Raw genomic sequence first — 25,206 nt, forward strand, 5'->3', positions numbered from 1 at the left:
CTTGACGTTGAAAGCATCAATCTCTACTGTTTGAGCTACAGGAGGGCTACACATGAATCATGACGTCTGTGTACCGTTACATCCCTAATACATAGTAATAAACAGCAGTATATTAAATATATCACTGAGCCCTAAATGGTAATGGTAAATTTTTTTGGTAACACTTTATTTTACAGTGTCCTTGTTACATATGTTACATGTAATTACCATAGTTATAACAGTAAATTATGCATAATTACGTGCAATTAACCCTCAACGAAATCCTTATCGTACCCTAACCCTATTGTAAGTACATGTAGTTAATTAATATTACACTGTACTTAAATATTTAATTACACTGTAACAATGACACCTTAAAATAAAGTGTAACCTTTTTTTCACAAATGCGCTAAACACGACAATTTTGCATTGGTGAAATTTTTCAAGAGAATGTTTTTGGTTATACTTGATTGAAAAACGAGAGAAAAGTGTAAGTATGTAGGAAGGGAGTGTGTGTGGGAGTCCTCAGTCTGTGTGCTCCTGTGTGGCGCTGGTGTCGTCTTACAGTGGCCCTGGACTCAATCCAGCCCCTGTGATGCTGGGGGATGGTGGGCTTCCCGGCCTCTCCTCACTCGCTCCCCCACTAGCGTAAAGCTGCGAGAAAGTTTGAGGAGTTGGGGTGGGGTGTTCAGAAACAGGCGGGAAAAACATACAGGAAACGAGCCATGCCTGGGAATGTGGAGAGAGAGTCTGGGAAGAAGACAGCAGAGTGCAATGTGATCACGCGTTCAGATGTTTCCTGAACACTGCATTACAAGCTTCAACTCTTTTCTTCAAAGGCTTCCCCTGGGATTTTACTCCCAGATCACGTGGGATAGAAAGCACTTGCTTTTGGAAACAAGGATAGATGACTTTCTCACTTCCCGACTTGTTTAACTTAACAAGACCAACAAAGCGGATGTAGTCATCCAAATGGTGGTGAATGTCAGAGGTCTCTCCAGTAGTATTGGGTTTTAAGTGTGTGTGGCGCCGCCTTGTGGAGTCAAGGGTGTGTGGTTTGATGTGTTTGAAGAATTGTTCAGGTTAATCATAAACTACAGCTCAGCCATGAACTTTGCACCCCTTTTTATATCTTTAAAGTCCTGTTTCGAGACTTTTAAAAGTGAACCGATTTGTTCTCAGCACAAAAGATGTAATTAAAGCATTTATTTATTTATATTTCATTATTTGTTTAAATCTTTAGTTTATATATTTTAATTTAGAGCTTAAAGAACAAACAAAGAGATATAAAAAAACTAGAAGAGTGAAGCTTGTTGACAAACTTTGATGTTGGCTTGACCAAGCTTTTAAAACAAGGCTTTAAGGTTTTACTCAGAGAAAAGACAATACAAACTACTCACTAAAATAATTCCATATTAGACTACTTTAGAAACCTCTTTGAAAAAAAAAAACATTAGACCTCTAAAAAGTGCCCCTCTCTTTGACTAATGAATGTTCATGGAAGTGTGGGCCTGTTTGGAAGTCCACTGGAATTTCGAAGGTCAGATCTGTTAGAAAAGATGTATTGTCAAGCCAACATAATAAACCATAAGATGAATCAGTCTTACATTAGTGCAAAAACAGCTTAGACGGAGTTATCCCATTGTAATCAGTAAAGATGGATCTACACTAAGATCGCCCAACCACCACAGAGTTTGTAGAGTACACTAGTCTTCTGCTTGGGTCAGTGCTATAGCAGGATCTCTCAGGTTAGTTGTCATATTTCTGCGTAGTATGTATAGTCGATCCTCTTGGACTTAATGTGCTCCTTCGCTCTCTCCTGTCTAAAGTGAACCTCTCCTGCTGTATACTGATATGTGCACCCTGCCCTCTTCTCTCTCTGTACATTAACGGTTGTTTTGATTCTGTTGTTCTGCTTGTTTGCTGCATTGTTCATTTATTTGCTTTTCCCTTGTTTCCTCTCTGTGTCCCTCCTCCTGTTTCCACCCTCCTCAGCCTGGCTTTGTCAGGGACTTGGTAAGTCACTCGTTTGACAGCTGGTAAATGTCTGTGACTCACTAACACTGGTGCTGTGTTTTATTTCAGTAATCCTTCTATTAACCCACTTTTCTATTTATTGCTGTAGCTCAACTCAAAAGCTTGCATTTCACCTTTTTTTATTATTATTTAAAGATTATGTTTTGAGTCACTGGTGTCTCCCCATGAACAGCTGTTTGCCTGAATGATGTTGAGTGCATGTATGCTGTAAACACTCAAATAATGTATAAGCTCTCATTTCATGGATATTTTAGAAATATCCTAATGAATATAGAAGCAACTTGTAGTCTCATGACTTTGAGGCTTATGATGTCAGATTAGACTGTAGACTGTTTTTATCATTTCAAGCATGATTATATCCCTAAATATAATCATATTGTTTTTACTATTATCATTATTATTACAATTATTGTTTTGTGATATTTATTTAGATGACACTATGCCTTGTCCTGCAGCTCCTAAAGGGACTTGGTGACAGTAAAAAAAAGAGATGGGATGAAAATGATATGCATATCTTTCGTGATAGAATGCAAAGTTTCTTGGGCAAACGCAATAGCTTTGCGTGACAATGTAAAGTTTCTTGGGAAAACTCAATAGTTTCACGAGCGAATGTTAAGTCTGACTTCTGCCCACTCCTTTTCGAGCAATAGATGGATTTAAGTTGTTAAAGTATGGTGAATTCAAATTGTCATACTGTTTAATCAAATTGCCTTGTTATGTGCTATTATATTGCTCAAAATGAATAAAATAATAAATAAAGTTTCTTGAGAATATGCAATAGTTTTGCATGACAATGTAAAGTTTCTTGGGGGAACGCAATAGTTTTGAGTGAGAATGAAGTTTTCTTACCATCTTATATTTTTTTTATTCCCATTTCTTATGTTCACATTGGGGCTCTATGATTTTCTCTGTAATCAACACATTATTTGTCTAATGGTATGTTTAAAATCTTACAGAAATATATTTTTTTCAAACTCTGTGTAATTGAAAGACCCTTTTAGGCAGTTTTTTAGTATGTCAGCTGATCTGCAGCTTTTATGAAGCAAGTCATCGATCAGTGGGAGGCTCCAGTGACATCACTCATTTCTTTATGAAAATGTTTCATCCCAGTGGTAGCTGGGATTGCAATGGCTTCTGTGTATGCATGTTAAGCCGCATGTATAACAGATCATAACAGTTGCTTGAACAAGAAGAGGGGTCTCGTATGTACACAATGATATTAGTGGTGATGGGATACAGCAGTTTCATAAAGTCTGTGGTGTTGCATTCTTCTCTGGGGTTGTTTCCTAATGACAGCGTGTCTGTGTGCTCACTCTGTACTTCTGCTTAAGTTATGATTGCTTGTAGCACTTGTTTATTAATGTTCACATATGCATTATCCTCAGATTTCCGCCCGTATTCTGGAAGCTCATCAGAATGTGGCCCAGATGAGCCTCATTGAGGCCAAGATGCGCTTCATACAGGCATGGCAGTCCTTGCCAGAGTTTGGAATGACCCATTTTCTTGCCAAGTAAGTTTCTTCTAGAAAACCTGATGTTTCTGTCAGATATCTTGATTAAATGATTGTCGGCCAATAACAACAGAATTCCTTGTTGAAGAGATAGAAAGTTCTAGGACATGTTACTGTTAGAAATTTGGTCTCAGAAGAAGCTTAAAAAATGTGGGTTCTTTTATCTTTTACTTACTTTTACTTTCTCTATATTTCTGTTGTTAATTGTTAAATATCATCAAATTAGGTTTCAGGGGGGCAAGAAAGATGAGCTGATTGGCATCACCTACAACAGACTGATCCGTATGGACGCCAGCACAGGAGACGCCATCAAGACATGGCGTTTCAGTAACATGAAACAGTGGAACGTCAACTGGGAGATTAAGATGGTAAGATGCTCTTCATGTTACACCTTCATCCCATGATGTCATTGAGCATGAACACCAATACGCTGATAACTACCAAAAATCAGTTTATTGAAATAACCCAATTTACCGGTTTCGGCAATGCAAGTAATTGCGTTTACATGACTGTATTATAAAATTAGGGTTAGTTCACCCAAACATTACTACCCAATTAATTACTCACCCATTAATTATTAATTACTCACCCTTGTGTCATTCCAAACCCATAAGACTTTCCTTCATCTTCGGAACACAAATGAATGAATCGTTTTTATGAAATTTTATGAAAATAGAAATCTAAGAGATTTTTAGTAATAGAAAGCCAGATGTTCATGGCAAGTGGCCTGTCCATAAAACATGACCAGTACTCGTATGTAGATGGTGCACAGGGTCATAAACACCATCAGGATAACACACACAACACTAAAATAAGGCAATAAACCTGAATTAAATAACAGAAAATATAATACTAATGATAAAAAATATTAGAAGAAACATTTAAAACTATTTAAAATATAATCATATGGGTAACACTTTACAATAAGGTTCATTATACCTTAGTTAACATGAACAAATAATGAACAATACTTCTACAGCATTAATTAATCTTAGTTAATATTAATTTCAACATTTACTAATATGTCATTAAAATCAAAGGTTGGGTTTGTTAACATTAGTTAATTCACTGTGAACTAACATGAACAAACTATGAACAGCTGTATTTTTATTAACTAACCTTAACAAAGATTAATAAATACTGTAGCAAATAGAGCCCGACCGATATATCGGCGGGCCGATATTATCGGCCGATTTTAGGCATTTTTCTAACTATCGGTATCGGCATTTATAATGGCCGATAAATGAATATTTTTAAAAATGCGGGTACGGTGATTCATGTAAGGGTGGCGCTGCCAATAAAGCACCTAAAAGCTGTCACAAGAACTGGCAAAAATAATGATTATGAATACAACAAATATAGCAAGGCGACATTTTAATTGTTTATTAATAAACAAGTGTTTTCAGTCAGTGTCAGCCAAAGATGAAGTTGACGATGCTGACTCGCGATCTTCAGTGAGCGCGCGCCAGAGAGAAATGCACATTTCATACGATTACATGAGTCTGTCTGTCTTTCGTTTTGAATTGTTCTGTTTAAAAGTAGACATTCCAATATAGATATATTTCAATTCTCAGGTCTATACCCTGAGTTTCGGTTCATGAGACGAGCTCCAGTTCACCCGCAGGCGCCTCCGTGTCGAGATTATCTATCGTCTGCTAAATTTACTTCTTATAAATTAAATCCAGGCAAATGGCTGATGAAACATTGATTAAAATTAAGATACAATTAATACAAAACGAAATTCACTTTGAAACGAAAGGTTTTGTGCTTTCTGTTTGATGTCTATGTGAAAGTTTCAAAGCATTAGTGCCGCTTTCAGAGCGCTCACGTCCGTAGTGCTGAACTGTCGCGTCTGTAACATTGTTTTTTCCTCATAAATGCAAACATGAAAAATAAAATAAAATAAATATTTTATGTAGCCTGTGGAGACTGAGAGCCAACCCTTCTTCATCCGGTGGGTAGTAGCCTACTTGTGATTTGCGCAGTGTAATTCACAGAATTGATTTCTCTGCTACAAGCCTCTGTCACGTATTGTGTGAGCTTGTGACTATTGCAAGCGCGCAGCTGAGAAGTCCTGATTATATTGTCTGCTATATTTAGGCCTTCTTCTTATTTATTAAGGCAATTGGTTGATGAAACATTGATTAAAATGCGTGGCGCGAGCGATCTCCGACAGTAAACTGATTCTGCTTTGTCTAGGGTAAACAGCTGTTGCGACGCGAGCAGTAACGGCCGCGTCCGGTGTAGACACAGTGTTAAAGCTCATTCTGCCTGATAACGCTACGTTACAACATCAAGCAATATTCCAAAAATGTATATAATTATAACACTTTATATAGGGCCATTTTGCATTAAGAGTAGGCTAGTTTCACGTTTAGTACCTTTTGCTTACTAATTATTTAAAATAGTATAAAAGTACTGTACATATGTAATAAAAACGTTTTCATTATGATATTATTCATTTTACTTTAGTAAAAAGATCTGAGTTCTTCCTCCACTGGTAGAGATTAGAGGAATTAAGAGTAAAAATAGAAGATAATAAGGTTTTGTCAGTGACACTTTTTATATATTTATTGATACAGTTATGACTAAATTAAAAGACAAAGTCGTCGTTAGTGAAGATTATGCAACAGTATTTAGAATATAATATAATATAATATAACATGCAATGCAAACTAGTTTGGTTACAGCTCAGCTGTATAATTCTCATTCTATCATTCCCCCTTCCTCCATTACATATCTGTGTCACACAAGTGTTTGATTACCACATTTGAGTGATCATTGCAAAACGTGTTTATAAAATATATTTATTCTGTTTATAGCTACTGTGTAAAGTACCCATCAAAAGTTTGTACACACCAATAGGAAAGTGTCCAAACTTTTGACTGGTATACTGTACTATAATACACATAAATAATATTGATACTGCATTATAATATACACATAAATAATATCGGCCGATATATCGGTATCGGGCTTTTTTTACTCCCTAATATCGGTATCGGCATCGGCCCCCAAAAATCCATATCGGTCGGGCTCTAGTAACAAATGCATTCCTCATTGTTAGTTAATGTTAGTTATATGCATTAACTAATGAGCCTTATTGTAAAGTGTTACCATCATATGAGATGAGAATGTTCTTTTATTGTTTTTCACCATAAATTTATAATTCATTCGCTGTCAATCAGACAACAGAAGGTGTGTAGTAGATTGTGTGCAACAGGTCTATCTGCAAAAGTTTGATCTTGTTGTTCATTTCGAGGCCTTAGAGATGTGTTTATCAAATATGACACAGTGGGCTTTATAGGAAGCCACGTTCATCGCAAGTAACCTCTCCACAAAACATGACCAGTACTCGTATAGATGATAACAGATCACTCTAAATTGTAATGTGGACTCATCCATTTTCTGTAAAGCTGCTTTGAAACGATGTGTATTGTGAAAAGCGCTCTACAAATACATGTGAATTGAAACTTTTCTGTGCACATTTGCTCTGTTCTCACGTCAGGTGACGGTGGAGTTTGCGGACGAGCCCAGTCTGGCCTTCATCTGTGCTGAGGTGGACTGTAAAGTGGTGCACGAGTTCATCGGCGGATACATCTTCCTCTCCACGCGTGCCAAAGACCAGAACGAGTCTCTGGACGAGGAGATGTTCTACAAGCTGACCAGCGGCTGGGTCTGAGAGTCGCTCACACCGCTTTACTCTTACTTTCACTCTTCCTCTGTCTCTTAACAGCTCCATCGTAATACTTTGAAAACTGAAACTTTTGTTTTTTTATCATTTCCGTTCGTAACTCTAGCAGAAGTGCCGAGTCCGTGGAGAACGTGCTGCTTCCCTCCAGAAATGATTGGGTTGTTGAGATGAGGCATTGACAGTCACATAGCCATGACCTTTCACCCCTGAATAGAAATATGCCGATTATTTATTTGTCACTAATTTACGTTGCTTCTCTCCGGGTAATTGTTGAATGTTGTTGCCGTGCTCTTCTTTGATGATAATTGTGTCACATCAATGTGATGTTGTAGAGACACTAGAGAAGGATTTGCTTATTTTCTGAGCGTTGAGTAGATGACGCTACACTTTAGTCAATAATCCATTCGAGTTGGTCATTTCTAAGCACTTCTATCGTGAGGTGAGAGTCTCTGCATCGATAAGCTGAAGTTTGAACACTACATTTAATGACACAGATATTTTTTTACACTATGAAGAAGGAGAGTCGCACACTTTTTTGTAGCAAACCGCTTGCAGTGAAGCAACATAGGAGAATTATGAATCTGCTTTTGAAGCTCATTGATTTCCCACTGTTGGATGTTTCTTTTTATTATTAGTTTCCTGTTATTTTATTCATCACTCTTTATTGTGAACCAGTATAGTATTATTCAAAAGTATTTCTTTAATACCCACCAGCGATAGGTCACAAACCATGCAATTTTCTTTTTTTTTTATCTTCTTTTTTTTTTTTCCAAAATGAAGGATTGTTAAATGAAGTATTAGGTTTGTTTTGTATCTAATGTATAAAAAAACAGGTTTTAAAAAAGAAATTGTACAGTTATTTTTTTGCTGCTTTTTTCTGTCATTTTTGGAAGTGTGTTTTTCCAGAAGAGAGGGGGAAAAAAGCCATTTTTTGACATTTGAGGATCGGTGCCTGTCGATCTTAAGGACTCTCAGAAAAATATATATAAGTGCATATGAAGAAGTGGAAAAAGTCTCAAGCTCCTGGCTGGAATAAAATCATGTAGATTAAGCCATTCTTTATGTCTCTGGTGAGAAGGAGCGTTTGATGGGTTTTATTGAGTTTCTCCTGCCTTAACTGATAAATATCCACACTCGTTTGATTCTGCTGAACATATAGCCTTTATCAACACTACACACTAATGAAGGCCAGCAGAATCACTCCTTCTCTGCTATCACTTCTTGTCAGTATTTTCTCCTAATGTTTCCCCATATGAAGGTGGTGTCAGAGCCAGAAATGAAGGTTATTATTATTATTTTGTTTGTTTATTTGGTTTTGTTTTCTCAGATGCCAGCAGTGCGTTGCATGGCCTGCTGTTTTAAGACTGTAAAAATGCCATTTACCTGACAAATAAATCAATAAAATCATTTTTATTTAAAATCTTATGAGGATGATTCAGCAGGCCTTTATTCCAGCTGTTTTTTCCCATCAGCCCTGCAGTGGTCCGTCTTCACCACAAGAGAGCAGTCCTGGAGAACTTCTATGGCTTGTGCAATTTAGAGCAGGTTTACTTTAGCTGAAAGATGCAACCATTTTACAATCCTACAATGAGTCCATTCATTCTAAGTAAAACGTATAGCACAAATGAAGGCTTTAAAGGGATACGCCACCCAAAAATAAAAGTTCTCTCTTCATTTACTCCCCCTCATGACATCTCTATTTGACTTTCTTTCTTCAGATAAACACAAATGAAGATTTTTAGAAATATATTCCATCTCTTTGAGTTTGTATAATGTAAGCGATTGTATAATGTAAGAATGTCTTCTGAAGCCAAACGATAAGTGTACGTAAGAAAAATACTGACATTTTAACTATAAATCAAAGCTTTCGGTCTACTGTTACTCACTTGCATAATATGTACTTTCAGAGATGAATTATTTTCCAAAACATCGTCATTTGTGTTTATCTGACAAAAAGAAAGTAATATACATCGGGGACGTTATGAGGATGAGTGAATGATGAGAGAACTTTCCTTTTTTTTTGAGTGGAGTATCCCTTTAAACATGATTATTTAGACATTTAGGTATCGGCATAATAATGAATTGAAAATATAGCCACTCATTTGATTTACTGAGGTAAACAAGCAACATGCTAAACAACATTCTGTAGAAAAATTTGCTAATTGTTTAAAAATAACTTCAAAGTATTTGAGTTTTTCAACCTCTATTTTGTACAGAGTTAGTGTGAAACTGCATTGAGTCGCTGGGTGTTTTAGAAAACTCGTTTTCCTGTTTCTCTAACACATTTAAACACTGTCATGTTTTGGTGCTGATGGTTTACATTTGCTCTGTTCAAAGGTTATTTAAAACATCAGTAATAAGCTGCAGAGACGAAGTTTGAAACTAATTTTCTTGCGTAATCTTTATTTTAACTCATGATTATGAAGTATCACATTGTCTTTTTAATTTTGATGTATGAATATTTTATTCTGTTTTTGAATGACCATAAATATGGCACAACAAACTAGTTGATGTTCTTGGTCTTCTGTGACAGAGCTTTAACCAAAGACCTCCTCTGATTTGAGATATTTATGTACTGTAAGAGCAGTCAAATAAATATACAAGAAAAACAACTTCTTTTTCCTTTTTTTTTTTTTTGAAGCCTGCCTTTTGATATAAAAAAAACGTCCACTTTGACATATCATCTTGCCGGCTGGTTATGCCAAACTGACTGCTAAACAGTTCTTCACATATTCATTTTTAAATGCATTTTTAATAAGAAGACTATTGCTTATTGTAAGCAATTTCATGAGGTGCTTCTGGGAACCTTACATGTATAACAGGTTAACAAATATTAGCTATTATGGGGAAAAACAGCAATTTTCTTAACACATAGGCATACATTAACTTGCATATTGAACAAATAAACTTACCTTTCTTTAGAAACACACACAACTTGCAAGATTTAGATGCTCACAACAGCCCAGCCATAGTGGTGGAGAGTGAACTGCAATGAAACAGCAAGAGCTTTACTAGAATAATGCAAAACTAATAAATGACCAATTCACAAATGCTTGAAATTGCACATAAGCTCCTGAGAAGATGTTGAAACAGACAAGCAAATCCATGAATGTTGTACAAAACAGGCTTGAAACTCTTGAGCTCAAGATTTTTATTTGTCACATGCACAGTTACATACTAGAGATTATATAACCAGCAGTGAGATGTAAAAACAGGTCCGCTCCATGGACAGTGCAAATATTATCAGAATACAAACACAAGGTGGACAAAGTACACAACTTCCTTACCTGAGTGAAGGTATATATACTACTGTTCAAATATTACTCCGTTACAAGAAAAAGTTGTAAAGACCGACTTTTATTGAAGTAAAAGTACAGAAGTACTCGTTTTTAAAAGTACTTGAGTATCAAAAGTAAGAAGTAATGTCAATGCATTGTTTTATTATTGTTGTATGTAATAAATACAGTACCTTATGCCTCTGAATCTATGCCTACCTCATATCAATATCACATGTATTTCTAGAACACAGTAGTGGGATTGAATGTGAGATTGGATAAATGCACTCAATAACATCCACAATGGTTTCAGACACCCAAATGGCTGTTCCCTCAAATAGTGTTTTGGCTTTGAGTCGACCCGACTTTCATTTCCAACCTAAATCTTCCCCTGACTGACGTTACTACTTTCTACTCAAGGACACTGACAGAAATGTAGTGGAGTAAAAAGTACGATATTCGTCTTTCAAATGTAGTGAAGTTAAAGTAAAACGTTTCCAGAAAAAAATAATACTCAAGTAAAGTACTCAAGTAAATGTACTTTGTTACTGTCCACCTCTGCGCATGAAGAGTACGGGTAAATATAGATATCTATGCACTAATAAATATTTAGGTGAGCAGAAATGTACAAGAGAAGAATGTGCAAACAGGTTGTAAAGTAGTAGTAAAAAAAAACAAATGCAATGCACAGTCAGATGAATAATCTTGAATTAAAGGAACACTGTTTCTTTAAATGATAGAGTTAGTTTGACTGATGCAATATGACACCGGTGGGTGTGAAATCATGAAAGGTAGTATGACCTTTGACCTGAAGATTTTCATTTCTGCATTATAAGGTTGTTCATTAAATGTAAATACACATTATTGTGACAGGTCTTGGTCTTATTAGCCACTGCAGGTTTCATGGACACTGCTGGCCCAGTTTGGCTGAAATATGCTTATTAAGCCTTCAAAGCAACTATATGAAATTCACTGATATTCACAGTTGACTGTGATGGACTGGTCGTCTGTCCTTACTTAATGGACGGATGGATAATGGATGAAAATTACTTTTTTTTAAATGAAAACCACAATGAGTTCAGAGATGATGACTCTTTGGACCGCAAACAGTGTGTTTTAAGAAAATATAGATAGAATACAAAGCTTTAAAATGTGTGCCATCATTGCTGTTTGTATCACTTAGTGCTGAGGAAGAGCTGAAATTCAGACATAAACATTACTATTCTGACACATGCTGCAAACTGTCGACCAACAACAGACTGGGCAATCTGACCAATCACAACAGACTGGGTCATCTGACCAATCAGAGAAGAGTAGACCAATCACAACAGACTGGGTCATCTGACCAATCAGAGTCCAGCAGCAGCAATAGAGAGAATTCAAAACAAAATAGGATCTTTTAAAATAGCATGATACGGACACTTTAAAGTTCAGTTAAATGTATTCATTTTTTTTTTTGCCTATTTGTTGTTGGATATGTGTCACATTTTTATTATATTGTGAGTTAATTTTTTTATCAATATCCTGTTCACTTACACTCAGTTGTGTCACAGCAGCCAAATATAGGCTATGAATTAAACTCAGCATTTATATTTGTGTTTGTTAAGTACCAATTTAAAATAAGCTGTGTTAATAAACAAGTGTCTTTTGTCATTTATATTTATTTATAATATACCTAATAGTGTGCATGTCAATGTCAACATGTTTATTGATACACTATATCATCCAAATAACACATCTTATGAATTTAATTTAAATAAAAACATTACAACTGAAGCATAGTTATTTGGTAAAGGTAATTAATTGTTTTTTTCTTCTTCAAATAAGTGTCAGTCACATACATAGTGAAAAAACCCCCAAATTTATCAAAATTATGGACAAAATTATGAACTCCGATTTGTAGTATTTTATAGAAATGAACACTGATCGCTGTCTAATAGTTCTCTCTCTAAACGCCAGGACTTACTTTATTGTTTAAAACTGTTTGAAGCCTATTCGTGAAACGCTGCAGTATAGTTGTATAAAGCCAGAATGAGGAAATTAAGGAATTAAGGAAGTGAACTATAACAGGTACAGTGTCGCGCGCGCGCGCGCTCGCTCACTGCGTCTGATCCACGTCACGCACATTTCCACGCGGTCAAACAGTGAAGCAGCTGCGGTTTGTGCTGTCGAGACACACACACACACTACAGAGTAAACATTAATCGCTCCAGATACAGTGTGTGACAGGAGAAGCGCGCTCTCAAACTTTGCACGTTTCTAGATGGAAAATACAGCATAGAGGGAGCGCGAGAGAATAAAGCTGAACTCACAGTGAAAGGTAAGAAAAACACCAGATGATGATTAGTAGTGAGAGAAGAGGAATACTTATAAGTGTGGAGATGCTGTAAAGCTCTAGTAGTCTTATTTTATAGTCGAAATAAGTTGTGCCTGTTTATTGTGACGGAACGCGAGTCACGGATCTTGGTTGACAGAAAAAACGCTTAATTCCTCTCAATAACATCTTTATGAAACTAACACAATATGTCAATTGTGTGTCTGGCGACAAACCCACTTAACTGGAGCACGTATTTCAGTTTTTACGAGAATAATCCACACTTTACTACGACAGAAAGTTGTATTGATCTGCAACGCACATCGCTGCTGCTTTTATTTTGAGGTAAACGGCACAGAAGGAATTGATATTTGCAGAGAAATCATTTAAACACTGTAACTCGTGACCGGCTGTGTTTCAAAATCTTTTCAGCCGCCTTTCTAGACAGCATGTGTTTTATGATGAAAGCTTCTTGTTTTCACGTCAACAGTTTTGTTTCTTCCCAGGATAAAAACAAACATTGTTTGAATGACCAAAAACATTAGACCAAACAACTTGTATTGTAATATCTATTTACTATTAATTTAAACGTACTCATGTTTTGAATAGTGCTTTTGAAAAATTATTAATAATATAATAATATGTTTATTGTATAATAATATGTTTCAAGTCATTGAAGCCTCTGGTCATGTCAGTCACATTTATTTGTATAGCACTTTTTACAATACAGATTGTTTCAAAGCAGCTTTACAGTGGCCTCACATGACTAGCCAAATGTTTCCCACTAAACCCTGATATTGGACACATTTGCTTGTGGAAGGAATTAATCATTGCTGACTTTGAATAGGGACAGCACTGCTAAAGGGTCATGATGGTGGAAAAAAATATGAGATGGGAGGAAAATGATTTTGTGCTCTCTCGCAAATGATTTGTGTTCCCATGAGAAACTTTGTGTTCGCTCTACAGTAATGGAAAACTTTTATACGTCTAAATTCACACTACTATAAGATGACTGCCATGTCCCAAATAACCAGCATAACATAAATCAAATATTACAGACTCTAAATGTGCAACCAAAATGAAAATCTGATGACATGTTTTGAAAATACCTACCTGGTAGGTTTACAAAAAACAAAAACTAACAATTTCCATCTTTACAGACAACATAGGCTACATTACAAAAAATGACTAGAGAGAGTTGTCTAGATTATAATCCCTCAAGTTGCAAAAATATATTTTATTTATTTATAATCCTTTGTTGTGATGCAAAATCACTTGGTGTGACAATAATTATATATTTTTACAGTGAAAATCACATTCATCTATCAATTAAATTAAGTTGTAAATAAAGTTTGGTTAAATTTATATAAAATAAAATCCTTGGTAAAATTATTTAACAAAAATGAATGTATTAATGTGTACAACATGTGCTTGCAAAGATAAAGGCCTCGGAGCTGTGTAATATAGTAAAAACAATATATATAGCATAATGGGATTTATAAGCTTTTTTTTTTTGTCCAGAAACGCCACAAGTGTGACTTTCTTGTTTGTACAAAATAAATGCATTTCAAAACAAACTTCCTGGTTAAACATTAAAGCACTCTAGTGTGATAAACAGTGCAATTTCGTACCCATATTTGTTGAATGTTGACATTTACCCACAAATAATGCTTTTTTCATTCAACAACTGAGGTGCATAAACTCAGATCAACAAGGACGATCAATCAGTTTAAATAAAGAAATAGCCTACAAAACCTGTGCTAATTGACAGAAAAAAAGTTGAGAAAAGATTGAATCCAAGAATTGGTAATAATAAGGCATAACAAGAAATTTTTAAAGGGTCTGCCATTTTTGACCGGGAACACAAAAGGTTTCAGGAGCGCTGGTCTAAATATAATGAAGTCCACATCAGGTTTCTTGGGTTTATTGGGTTCTTGGTAATAATTCTCACTTACTGCTGAATCACCACACGAGATGGACAGCCCTTGTCGAAAGTGAACCGCAACCTCTCGCCAGTGTAGAAGGTTTTTTATTCCTCTCAGTTTATAAGTATAATGTGTCACCGCAAAACATTATTTGAGCATAAATTTAGTATGTTGTCTTGACAAAATTGATATGGTAAATGTTGAGGATTGATCAGAGAAAAGGCCAAAGTCATTTCTGAATGAGTGAAAAGATGATGTACCATACAGCGGTGGAAGTCTATTAGATTTCGGCTGATTCAGGGTTTCGCAAACTGGGTTTTACAAACGCCTGGGGATTGATGAAAAGCTAATAACTAATTGAATCATAAAAATAGAAAATTAGAAAAGAGGCAAAATGGAGAGATATTAGACCGCAGCAGTATTAAAGATATGTTAAATGATTCAGTAAAAATGGGGTAACAGTTTACAATAAGGTTCATTAGTTAATGTACTAACATGAACTGCCACTGATCAATACATTTGTTAGGCCTACAGTATTTATTTATTCTTTGATAATGTTAGTTAATAAAATCCAGCTGTTCATTGTTTGTTCATGTTAGTTCACAGTGCATTATCTAATTTTAACAAAAAAAACCTTTGGTTTTAATGACGTATTAGTAAATGTTGAAATTAAAATTAACTAAGATTAATTAATGCTGAAGAAGTATTGTTCATTCTTAGTTCATGTTAACTAATTAACCTTATTGTAAAGTGTTACCAAAAAATGGCTTTAAAAATCATTAATACTATTACTAGTAATTTGATTAAATTGCTTAACAAATTGATGTTGTGTGATCAGTGTGAGGTGACAATAGCTATGTTTCCATCCACTTATTTTTATGAGCATTTTCATCGTTCGCATAAAAAAACGCCAAAATGCGCATAAATTCTAAAAATGTGCATAAAAACATATGCGATAAACTTTTTATCCAATAAGAAAACATGTGCATAATGTGGAAACACATTTACCGAATAAATTCTGGACGGCATAACTGGACCAACCAGCGGACTGATGTCATTGCACAGCGTCTGAAATTAGTTTTTTGTTGTTGTTCTGAAATGCCTCAGCAAAGTGTGTTGTCTAAATGGTTCGGTATAATGACCTCCTAGAACTGTCTAACACGACTGTTCCCAAACGGCAGGCAAACCTCAGAAGTGCATTCATTGCGTTTTGTTTGCGCGATCTGAGGTGCAAGTAATTTATTATTTTAATTAATTTCATATATACGACATTATTACATACAGTGGCTTCTCGTACTGCAGCAACTTCCATTTTTATTGGGGATATTTAGCGCCAATTTATCAGGAAGTTACGATTTAGTTCTCTTTGGCTCACTTGATGGAAACTTGCTTTATTTACAAATGTTAAATGCATTATTCCAATTTTGTGCTAAAGTTAAACTTGCAAACTTTGGATGGAAACATAGCTAATGACACAGACCTGCCAATCTGTACGCATTTTGACCTCAAAGTACTGGTACGATTTGACAATAAACTACGCAAAATCCTGGTGACGGCTCTGTGCACGTGCAGTACACTCAATCAACAGAAAAAGGAGAGATCGACCAATCATATTCCCCAAATAGTGACAGCAACAAATTCCGCTCGAACTCCATTCAACCCCCGCCGTCTGAGTAATTTCTGAAGCGATGACAGTATAGTCACGGTACTTCTATATTCTTAAAGTCCATTTAAAAATGTCATTTTGGTGATCAAAGTTGATTTTTAAGGGAGAAAATGATTGACTACAGAAGGACTTTAAGTTAATCAGACTGGGGTGAATGTTTTACCATGTACTGTACTGTAGTAAGTGTGTTTTTGTTTTTTGGCAGAATGAAGAAATAAAAGACAGATATACAGTAAATATGAGTATTGTTGTCCTAGTTTTGGTTAGATTATGACCAAGGCCATTTCCCAGGCCAAGCAGGGAGAGTGGATGAGATGGGAGAGTGTGGAACAACGCAAAATGGGCTGGCAAGACCTTTGGTCAATGGAAGAGAGTAGGGTCAGTTTCCTTATCAGGTCAACATATGATGTTCTCCCATCACCGCAGAACCTAAACCCCTGGGTAGGAGAGGATCCCTCTTGTCCTTTGTGTTCATCACCTGCCACATTAAGGCACATTTTGACAGGATGTAAGTTGGCTCTTAGCCAAGGTCGGTTTACTTTGCGCCGTGACCGAGTATTGCGATATTTGGCTTTAGCATTGGAAGGCAAGCGTAGTATGACCAATAAGTTGCCGCCTGTTCTAGCAAAACATTACACGCAGAAGACAATATTCCTCCGCCCAGGGGGAATGAGGGGGAGGAGATTGTGAGGTTGTGGTTAGGTCTCAGCAGCAGGAGGGATGTAGAGGTCAGTAAGCTGGGCTGAGTTGAGTGGGGGACGGAGGGGGGTGATTCTGGGACGCCAGAGTCACTGTCGAGCCCTCTTGAGGTGTCGTGGGCTAGTCGACGAAACACTGAGGATGGAAGGTGCCCACTTGAAGACCCTAGAGATGTCCCCTACTCAGCTCAATCCAGACGGTTGTCATGGGGGGACCGCACTGTGGTTGCAGCCGTTGTGTGTGCTGACGCGTGTTAACACTAGACAGAAGGAGATTTACATCACCATATGGAAAGAAGCGTAAATGGATGGAGAAGCATAGGTTACTGTAAAGCTATGTCTTAGTTGGTGCTTATCTTGGCGAAAGCCGAGTACAAATCAGCATGAAGTTTTAACATGTACTCTCGTGTAATGGAAATCATTAAGACAAGTGTTTTCTCTAAAATACTGCCTTCAGAGGAATAGCACAAAGGTGTGTGTGACTGTTAATAATAACTAAATTACCTAATTAGGCCTATGTTATAAATTTATTTTGAATGAAAACTTGTGCATTAGTTACTTATGGATTAAAAAGTACAGTTTTTTCAGTAATAATCATTGTATATTATAATGTAGCCCAGTGCAGTGTAAGTGAAATTTATGAAGCGTGTGAATTTATGTGTGTGTGTTACAGATTCAACCCCTAGAATTAACTTAGCCTATTATTCCTAAAATCACAAGATTTGAGACCAATTTGTGCAGAAAGCCTTTCCACTACATTCATTATAGAACACAACGTGTCATGAGCTGCTGCTGACCATGCTGATGTTTCCTGACTGCATAGTTTTCTTCACAACCAATGTATATGTTGAAAAATTTGAGAATATATGAGCCCCTCCTCCAACCCTGTGTCCCATCCCGTCCCAGTGATGGTACTCAAAAAAGTTTTCCAAGGTTGGCAGGTCTGGTGATGCATACAAGTTTGGTGTTAATATTAGGGATGGGCATTCGATTAAATTTTCTTAGTCGATCGTCGGGAGAATTAACGATCGACTATCGATTAATCATTAATATTTTTTTATTCAAATTCATTATTTATTTAACTTTTTATAAATTAAAAAGGCAATGAAAATACAAAAATACAGCGTGTTTTTCCTCGATTAGATCTTTATTACAAGATGATCAACTTGTGGCAGTAAAACTGGACGTTCGGTTAGGCTAAACTTGAAGATATATATGCGCTGCGGTGCTCGAAGCAACGGAACCTGCAGCTGCGAGTTGGCGTTCTTAAACAGAGACCCTTGTTTGTTCCAAAATAATAAATAATAATAAAAAATCATGTTAAACAATAACTTAACCAAAAACATAATAATACTTAGATCTGACAGGTTTTGTCGAAATGTAACTCAAAACTATCCAAGAACGAAGTCGAGAAAGAGGGTGAGAGAGATTACTGTAACAATCAATTAGGCTAGGCTACTTAACAAAGCCTCATAAAAAATAACTAGTAACTCACATACAACTTCTACACCAGTCTACTGATTTTTTTTGAGAAAGATAAGCATGTTGATGACATGATCTGAGGTCAGACGCGACCGCAACCTGACCGTCAAGCCTCGTTTACACTTTCGCCTGGCTCTGCAGCGCGAGTCTCCGCAGACTGCGCGCACACCTCCCCAAACAGACGAGGCGTTTATACTCGACGCGCTCGCCTGTGAAACACCGAATACCGCAATGACGTCATTTTTGCCGCGCTAACCTTCGCGCTCGTGCGGACGCCTCGAGTGTAAACAAGGCTTCAGTCCAGCCGCTGAAAACACCTGCTCTGAGGAGACTGACGTTGCCGGGATGCACAGGTACCTCCGCGCTAACTTGACCAGCCCGGGGAACACGTTCACTTTCCGCAGCAGCATTAGTTTAATGATAATCGATAACAAATTAACGTGATCGACGAAATTCTTAATGATCAATAATCGATCGTCGATTAAACATGCCCATCCCTAGTTAATATGGCTAAGCGTTGCATTGTTACAGCCTCAGAATCAGCTTGGCATTTATTAATTTATTAATTTATCAGCTTGGCCATTAATATAGTGGGTGCGTTATTTGAGAACCGTTTGGACAATCAAACATCTTTTAATACATTTTTACCGGCATGATCTGAAGATGATCTGAGCCACTGTTGGTGAAAATCGGACCAGCGGTTTAGGATTAGTTAAAAAAAAATAGGGTTTCAATGAAATTTAATGTAGCAGACAACAGTTTCGACTGACCATGGTGTAATTGGTATCAATGTTCTTGGTATGACTCAAGTTTCATTCAGATTAATCAAAAGCTATAGCATCAATTAATCAATAGCATTTTTTGAAATTTCATTGTAAGTTCCTCCAGGGGCATGGTGCCAATGATGCATATCGAGTTTCGTAATGATATGCTAATGTGTACGTAAAATACTGCATTTCATGACAAAATTCAAAATGGGTGACGCCCAAATTGGTCAATATGGGAAAATTGGGTATCATTCGACTGCTGCACTTTTCTTTTTTTTGTTTTGCTTGGCAAACTGTTCAGAAGTTATAAGCAAAGCCATTTTTCATATCTCCTGACCAGTAGGTGGTGCTGTGCCGAAACGCTGCATGTAGCCTCAGGTCATGCTTGTGATGACATGCACCAAAATTCATCTCAATACGCTAAAGCACTGCGGAGATACAGCCTCATATCCATGTTATGTGTTCTTCGTCAAATTAGTTTGCGCGTCAAATTAGCTTTAAGGTTAAAATCTGATGAACCGTCTAGGATGAGAAAGTAGCCTTTTCAGAAAATTCTAAATTACGGAATTCCATTTTCTGTAAATGTTCATTACAGGAAATGACATCATAGTGTGCAATTCAATCATCTAGAGCCAAGGAATTTTGTTTCTAGCCCTTATGGTTCAAAAGTTATTAGCATAAACATGCAACTTTGGACAGTTGGTGGCGCTAAAGACATTGAGTTAGAGACTCTTAAATTGCTGTGGTTAATGTGCCAAATTGCACAACTTTTTACCTCACGGTTCCATGGGCTGCCATAAGACAAGACGATTAACGACTGTTTTTTTTTTCTGTTTTTTCAAATACCCCATTCACGAGTGAGATAATGATTAGTCATGCACTCTGTGCCAATAATTGGCTGTTTTGGACCAGTTTTTTGCTTTCGATTAAGGATTTCATTTAGTCAGTCGCAGGCCTTAAGCTTCATGTGTTTTCTTTCCTTACTCTGAATTCTGAGCTGATCATCATGTTTTCCGCTCTGTGGTGTGAAATCCTTGCAGCCCCTTCACTGGCTGATGGGAAACACACGTTGCTTTGACTTCACTATCCAGTACTTCTGCCTCTTGTGCTTGTTGTATAAGAGGTCAAACTAACTTGCTAGTCCTGTTCTTTCTGTATTTTTATGTAACTGAGTTTTCTGTAAATGCTTGTATTTTTATTATGCTCAGTGTTTTGTAGTTGACTCATATTTCCAGGAGAATTCCTTCAGTATTCTCTTGGTTTATGATGTACAGTGATACTACTAGTCAAATGTTTGGAATAATTAAGATTTTTTTTTTTTTTTTTTGAAAGAAGTCTCTTATGCTCACAAAGGCTGTATTTATTTGATCAAATAATAAAAAACAATAACTTTAATAAACTTTAAAATAAACTTTTTTTTTTTAATGAGCAAAAGCTGTTTTCAGCATTGTTAATAATCATAAATGTTTCTTGAGCAGCAAATCATCATATTAGAATGATTTCTGAGAGATCATGTGACTGAGACTGGAGTAATGATGCTGAAAATTCAGCTTTGATCACAGGAATAAATTACATTTTACAGTATTTACATTGTGTCTGAAGGCCCTTTCACACCGGACGCGTAACGAAAAACCGTAACGAAAAAGCCAATAGTTCGTGTGCGAATAGTTCGCGTCAAAACCGTTCACATCAGCCGCGACGCAAATTTGCAACGTCTGTGACGTTCAGAGCTCCAACATTCCAAAATTTTCGCGCCGACAAAACATGGACACTTCAACATCATCATCTGTCACAATAACGAGTCCCAAGATCCAAGTGCAAGTTAAGACAGTTTATTAAATAGGAAAGCGGGGAACACACTCAAAACGCCACAGGTGGCAGGCGGGCGACCTGGAATCCGTAATGTCCGGACGGGAAATGTAATACTCAAAACGCCACAGTTTGCAGGCGGGCGACCTGGAATCCGTAATGTCCGGAAGCAAGACGAAGAGGCAAATCCCGCAAGGAGACTCCAACAGGAACTAGGTGAGAAAACAAGCAAGAGTGACGAACCGACAACACAGTGCACACGCCAGCTAGATAAAGGCAACTTAACTAGCCACAGCTGAGCCTCTAATTAGAGTGATCAGCTGAGTATCTAGGCAACGCACACGCACTGACACACCCACATCCCAATACACACCCGTTATAACTCAAGAAATGAACATACAGATTTATGAATCATGACATCATCATCCAGTAAAGACGAGCTTTTCATTTTTAAAAGACAGAAAAGAAGGTTTTGGGTGCACCCAATCTTAAAGAACAGAGTATGAAGGGGAGTATGCTAATCTTGTACAGGAGCTAAAACTTTATCATGGCCGGTTCTGCACTTAATTTCGGATGTCTCTGGGACAATTTGAGGAGCTCCTTCAGACAGTGGCACCGCCTCTGATGAAACAAACCACAATCTTCAGGGCACCAATCGATCCGAAGGTGAGCTGTCCTCTTAAAATCATCAGGGGCTAGGTTTACATGCAATCAAATAAACAATCCATTAGTAAGAAGAAGATCCATCATTGTTGCTGTGACGTCACCTTTGTTTCCTTGTATGTGATTGGCTGAAGCCTTTTCTGTCGCCACAAAAGTAAAAACAAAAGACATCAAAGCGAAAAAAGTAGTTTTTTCACCACAGCACATTGGCGTTCGGTGTGGAAGCTCTCATTACACAAACAGCTGATCAAAAAATAAAACCTTCGCACAAATTATTTGTGCGTCAAAATCGCGCCCAGTGTGAAAGGACCTTGAGGCATAAGCCTCATGGGCAGAACATGAAATGATAAATGGCATATGGCGCAACTGAACCTCTGGCGCCCGGAGTTCGATTCCTGGCTCGAGATTTTTTGCCGATCCCGTTCGCCATGGATTGAACTTGTAGGTCCAGCACAACCCACTGATGCTCAGCTGGATTGAGATCTGGGGGTTTGAAGGCCAGGAAAACACCTTGAACTCTTCATCATGTTCCTCAATCCATTCCTGATCTGTGTGTGTGTGTGTGTGTGTGTGTGTGTGTGTGTGTGTGTGTGTGTGTGTGTGTGTGTGTGTGTGTGTGTGTGTGTGTGTGTGTGTGTGTGTGTGTGTGTGATGGTGCATTATCCTGCTGAAAGATTATTCCCACTTCCACCAGGAACACCAGTGTCATGAAGGGCTGGACCTGCTCTACAACAATCTTTAAATAGGTGGAAATCTACGTCCACATAAATGTCCGGACCCAGAGTTTCCCAGCAGAACATTGTTAAGAGCATCACACTCCCTCGAGCGGCTCGTCATTATCCCACCGTGATTCTGGTTTTATCATTTCCCCAGGTAAACGGGTCACATGTCCTCATGATATAGAAGAAAACGGGGATAGCCTTCATTGCCCTTCGTTGAGCCTTGGACACTCAACACCCTATTGTTGTTTTGTGTTTGTCCCTTCTCGGACACTGTTGGTAAATTCCCACCACTGCTGACTGGAATCAACACACAAGCCTCACCATTTCAGAGATACTCTGACACAGTCGTCTTGCCATAACAATTTGGTCCTTGTTGAAGTCGCTCCGATCTTTATTCCTGCCCATTTATCCTCTATCCAACACGTTGATGACGAGAACTGATTGTTTGCTGACCATCTAATCTAACCAGACCTTAATATATGGCCTTGTTAGGAGATGATCAATGATATTCGCTTCACCTGTGATGGGTCATAATGTTTTGGGTCATCAGTCTATATCTGACCTTATATATCTGAACTTCTGACTGTTACATCAGAACCCAGTGTGTGATTGCATAAAGATGCTGAATTACTATGATTTAAAGAAACAAAATAAAATGGCATCAGTTTGTCTGCAACTGGTTAATTTTATAGTTTATTTAATTATTTAAGAGACTGAAATAGACAGGACTCTGTGCCGTATGTTGCTGCTTTATGTTCCCTGGGTTTGCAACTTTCTAAAGAAGGCTTTCAGTGACTAGTAAGGGGATATTGAAATCATTTCAGATATCTTACATCTACTGTTTCAGCAAATGTAAAGGGAGGTTACCGTTTTTTAAGGTTGCTGACACCATAGTAAATTGGATTTGAAAAATGTGGCTGGAGCCCCCTAAAAAGAGTGCAGAAGAACAATAAAATATTTTCTTAAAACCAGGAGTCAGGATGCTTCGACTCTATATGACCTGACGGAGAGTATGATGGGCATGTGTTTTTAGGGTGTGCAAAGAGCCAAGCCAGTTTGACATGAAGTGGAAAAACGACAAATTGGATATCTAAAAGCCATTTGTTTCTCATTTAGGTGAGACAACAGTGTGCAAACAAGACAACATCAGCACTGACCTTTTCATGACAAAACCATTGCCTCCAGGCCTGCTGTTTGCTAACAGGAGCTTTGTGCCCTTTCTTTAGGCATTGTGACTGTAACTATGAGTCTTTGTTCTGTGTTATACAAGGGATCATGAGTTTGGCGCTGCCTCCCATATGCCAGTCCACAATGACTGCTGACAGACTGAATGTGTTTGTGTTTCTTGCTTTTGCACGAGTGTGCCAGTTGGTCTGGGTTTGGTTCTTGAAGGTTTTATTCATCTGTCTTAACTTTTTGTAATATTAGGTCAGTATTCAGAATTTAAGTGTGGTCCAATTTTTTATAATCTCATGATGTTTCTGCTATCAAGTTATGTTTCAAATGAAGTTGATATTAACAGGTGCCATGTATAATGTATTTTATGTTCATACATTATGAATGCAACAACAACAACAACAGTTGCAATATGCAGATTTTGTTTGACTGCTTAATTCTCCAATAATACATTCAGTCGGTTGTTACCTCTTCTCTTCGGGGTCCTGATCACCCTGTCAGGCTTTATTTCGAAAAAAAACCAGCTGGAATGTAAATTATCCCTTACTTAAAAAGACCATATTATGTCCCCTTTTAAAGTCTTGATTGGGTGCTTTTGGTGCTCTTATAGAATATGTTTTCATGCTTGAATTATCAAAAATGCACCTTATTTGTCCCATATTCTCCATTGTCGCATCTCCTCTCTTCTCGGTGTGTTAGTAATGCTGCTGGGGTTCGTTTTCCGATGCGAAATATAGTTGGAAGTTCCATCGTTACCAACACAATTCAGTGGAACATGCGACCATAGTTGGCTAATGATGCTTTTGGGAAACGCACCCCTAGAGCCGGTTGCACAAACTGCTAAGACTTGTCTTAAAGGTTAGTCATCAAATTTTTTTCCCTTTAAGACTGTTCATAACTGTTTTAAAGGGTTAGTTTACCCAAAAATGAAAATTCTGTCAGTAATTACTCACTCTCATGTTGTTCCAACCCCTTAAGACTTTAGTTTATCTTCAGAACACAAATTAAGATATTTTTGATTAAATCTGAGAGCTGGATCACTCCTCCATAGGCTTCTAAGGGATTGAAACTTGCCTGCCCAGAAAAGTTATTAAATACATCGTTATAATAGTCCAAGTGACTACTGTGGCTCAATCTTAAGTTTGTGTAACAGCGCAGCGCTTCTGTGTTGTACGTCACACGCATGTGTCAGGGAACTACACTGCGACCAAAATGGTCGCATATGCGACCTTTTGAAATGCCATTGCGACCCTAATTTTTAATGGGTCGCAAATGTATCACTGATTATTTTTGTACCTATGTTTTTAGGCAATATGCTATGCTTTACTATGAGCATTTATTAAAACAGAAATGTGTATTTGAAGAATACGTTTTATAACGTGCTCTGAGCATTCAACACATCAAGTTGGCTTCAGCCCCGCGACCGTTACTTAGATTAAAACGTACCATTGTATCAGTGCTGCGCTCTCTCTCTCTCTCAGAAACACGG

General features: G+C 37.3%; 2 protein-coding genes across 5 annotated transcripts in view; both read left to right on the forward strand.

Moving 5' to 3' along the window:
- The window catches only part of fermt2 (FERM domain containing kindlin 2), a 101,467-nt gene extending 92,822 nt beyond the window's left edge, over positions 1–8,645 (forward strand). For 2 of the 4 annotated variants that reach the window (XM_077238577.1, XM_077238579.1), the window contains 4 exons: positions 1,975–1,995; positions 3,402–3,526; positions 3,753–3,894; positions 7,035–8,645. In XM_077238577.1, coding sequence (XP_077094692.1) covers positions 1,975–1,995; positions 3,402–3,526; positions 3,753–3,894; positions 7,035–7,208 — 462 coding nt within the window. In that variant the 3' untranslated portion in view covers positions 7,209–8,645. The remainder of the gene's footprint in view (positions 1–1,974; positions 1,996–3,401; positions 3,527–3,752; positions 3,895–7,034) is intronic. The other 2 variants (XM_077238580.1, XM_077238578.1) reach the window with 1 other exon arrangement.
- A 3,883-nt stretch (positions 8,646–12,528) lies between these two features.
- Positions 12,529–25,206, forward strand: part of stxbp6 (syntaxin binding protein 6 (amisyn)) — a 72,906-nt gene continuing 60,228 nt past the window's right edge. The window contains exon 1 of the mRNA XM_077238593.1: positions 12,529–12,815. The gene's annotated coding sequence lies outside the window, so the exon portion shown is untranslated. The remainder of the gene's footprint in view (positions 12,816–25,206) is intronic.

This window comes from Siphateles boraxobius, unplaced genomic scaffold (assembly GCF_051911475.1).
Source record: "Siphateles boraxobius isolate OS27281-9 unplaced genomic scaffold, OSU_SipBor_1 22, whole genome shotgun sequence".
Classification (NCBI taxonomy): domain Eukaryota; kingdom Metazoa; phylum Chordata; class Actinopteri; order Cypriniformes; family Leuciscidae; genus Siphateles; species Siphateles boraxobius.